The 2,770-nt window shown below is 54.0% G+C and overlaps 1 protein-coding gene across 1 annotated transcript; it reads left to right on the top strand.

The window, feature by feature from the left end:
- Positions 1-446: 446 nt before the first annotated feature.
- Positions 447-2,714, top strand: LOC108782642 (uncharacterized; the record flags this gene model as incomplete). Its single annotated transcript, XM_018550952.1, has 1 exon — positions 447-2,714. A coding segment is annotated over exon 1 (2,268 nt), but the record flags the coding sequence as incomplete, so codon positions are not given.
- Between the last annotated feature and the right edge of the window lie 56 nt (positions 2,715-2,770).

Raw genomic sequence — 2,770 nt, forward strand, 5'->3', positions numbered from 1 at the left:
CCACAAGGACGAGCTTGTCGCAGTCAACGATAAGTACCGCGGAACCATCGTCCTTTTCATTGCATCATTTGCCGCCGATCAAATTACCGCCGTTTTCGGGGAATGTCGAGGAATGGGAGAGCTTCCGCGATCGCTTCTCGTCTCTCATAATTCAAAATAACGAGTTAACTGCGTTTTCGCGGATGCATTTCTTGGCTTCGAGTCTCACCGGTCGTGCGTTCGACGTTATAAAATCTATTCCCATTACCGCAGATAATTTTGATATCGCGTGGAAAACATTAAGTTCACGGTTCGATTATAAGCGACGGCTCGTCGACGTGCACGTATCCGCGCTGTACTCTCTGCCGACGGTCGCTCGCGAATCCGCTGTAGAGCTTAGCGCACTCCGCGATAAAGCGAATCGCGCTATCGCTTCTTTAAAAAATTTGGATCGAACTCCCGAACAAATGTTGAACGATATCTTAGTTTTTAGCGTCGCGCAAAAACTTGACCACGCTACTCGGAAAGCATGGAAGCTAAAAACCGGTGACAATTCGAACATTCCTTCGTATGAGGCTCTCGACAAATTTCTCGACACGCGCATTCGTGCCTTGGAGGAAATCTCTCCGGCCAACGCTTCGAAATCCCCGCGCGCGCCTAAAGTGACCAGTGCGAACGCCACTGCCTCGGGTTTATCGTGCCCACTCTGTCACGCAGCGCATTTCATTAACAAATGTTCGCAGTTTTTGCGGAAGACTCCGAGTCAACGGCTCGACGTCATTGTGAAAGCGAAGCGATGCGTCAATTGCTTGAGCGCCAAGCACGCTGTTCAGGCGTGTCCTAGTCAATACTCGTGCAGAACTTGCCAAAGCAAGCATCACTCGATGCTGCACGTTGACTCGGCCTCTTCCTCGACTGCATCCGCTGTCGCTCTCAATAACGAGACCTCGTCGAGTGTATTGTCGAGCTCTATCGTGGCCACTTCGGTCGCGGCATTGTGCTCCTCGTTGACCATTGCCGCGCGTCCGCAAGTGTTGCTCGCGACGGCCCGCGTCACTGTCGGTGCACCGTCGGGTCGGACTCTCACAGTGCGAGCGCTCCTCGATCAAGGCTCGGAGGTCACCTTGATCACGGAGCGACTCGCACAAGCTCTCAGAATGCGTCGCATTCGTCAACCGCTTTCTATTTCCGCCGTCGGCGGAACCGACGCCGGTACTTGTCAGTACGCCGCTCAGCTTGAGATCGCTCCGATCAATCGGGCTGCTCCGGTGCTGACAACAACCGCGTCGATTCTCAGATCTCTTACTAAATATTCGCCTTACAAGGCCAATTCGAGCTATGATTGGAGCTATCTGGGCGAGCTGAGTCTCGCCGATCCGAATCCGATAAGCGCTGAGCCGATCGAGATCCTTATCGGAGCCGACTTATATAGTGAGTTGCTGCTTGGCGGCGTTCGTAAGGGCGCCCCTGGGCAGCCAATTGCGCAGCAAACCATTTTTGGCTGGGTTCTGTCGGGGCCCACGTCCGAGATGTCGATTCAATCGCGAGCGATCGCCGTTCAGCATTGCGTGAGTTCGGACGCCCTAGATCAGGAGCTAAGACGATTCTGGGAAATCGAGGAGGCTCCTCGACAAGCTCTCTTCAGCCCTGAAGAGCAGCAATGCGAAGAGCATTTCGTGTCCGCGCATTCGCGCGGTGCTGACGGCCGATACATAGTGCGCTTGCCTTTCAGGCGCGGTCCGCCGATCGACATCGGCGAGTCGCGCTGCACGGCTGAGCGCTTCTTGCGAGGTTTGCATCGCCGCTTCCGTCTTAATTCCGCGCTTCGCGAGGCATACACCGAATTTATGAGCGAGTACAAAACTTTGGGACATATGCAGGAGGTGAGGGGCGATCAAATCACCTCGCAGGAAGTGTATATCCCTCATCACCCTGTCATTCGCGACAGCAGCGTGACGACGCGGTTGCGAGTCGTCTTTAACGCGTCGAGTCTGACGACAAACTCGACTTCTTTAAATCAACATTTGCTCACCGGGCCAAAGCTACAAGCGGACTTGTCGGCTGTACTTCTCCGATGGCGACAATTCCGGTACGTTTATGCCGCCGATATAACAAAAATGTATCGTCAAATCAACGTGGACCCGCGTGACATCGATTACCAGCGAATTCTATGGAGCGGCTCTTCTTCAGAGCCCGCTCGAGCTTATCAGCTCACGACCGTCACATACGGTACAGCTTGTGCACCGTTTTTGGCGCTACGCGTCATTCGTCAACTAGCTCACGATGAGGGTAGTCCCTTTCCACTCGTTGCTGCCGTGCTGCAGCAAAACACATACGTCGATGACGTTCTTTTCGGAGCGGACGACATTCCTCTTCTTCGTGAGGTGCGCAGGCAGGTATGCGCGTTGCTTCGTCGCGGCCAATTCGAACTGAGAAAATGGGCGAGCAACTCGGCCCAACTCCTCAGCGATATAGCTGGCGCGGATCACGGCCTAGCTTGCGATAAGATGCTTCAATCGGATGAACATCTTAAAATCCTCGGCATCAGTTGGAGTCCGTCCTCTGACACCTTTCAATTTAACGTAACCCTGCCGCATTTCGAGAAAACTACCAAACGGTCGATCCTTTCAACCATCGCGAGATTGTTCGATCCGCTGGGGTGGAGTACTCCAGTTACAGTTGTCGCGAAGATCTTCCTTCAGCAACTCTGGTTGCTCAAAGCAAGCTGGGACGACGTACTCCCGGCTGACCTTCTCGATCGCTGGGACACCATTCGTTCCTCCCTCGCCGC

This window comes from Cyphomyrmex costatus, unplaced genomic scaffold (assembly GCF_001594065.2).
Source record: "Cyphomyrmex costatus isolate MS0001 unplaced genomic scaffold, Ccosl1.0 C2344887, whole genome shotgun sequence".
Taxonomy (NCBI): Eukaryota; Metazoa; Arthropoda; class Insecta; order Hymenoptera; family Formicidae; genus Cyphomyrmex; species Cyphomyrmex costatus.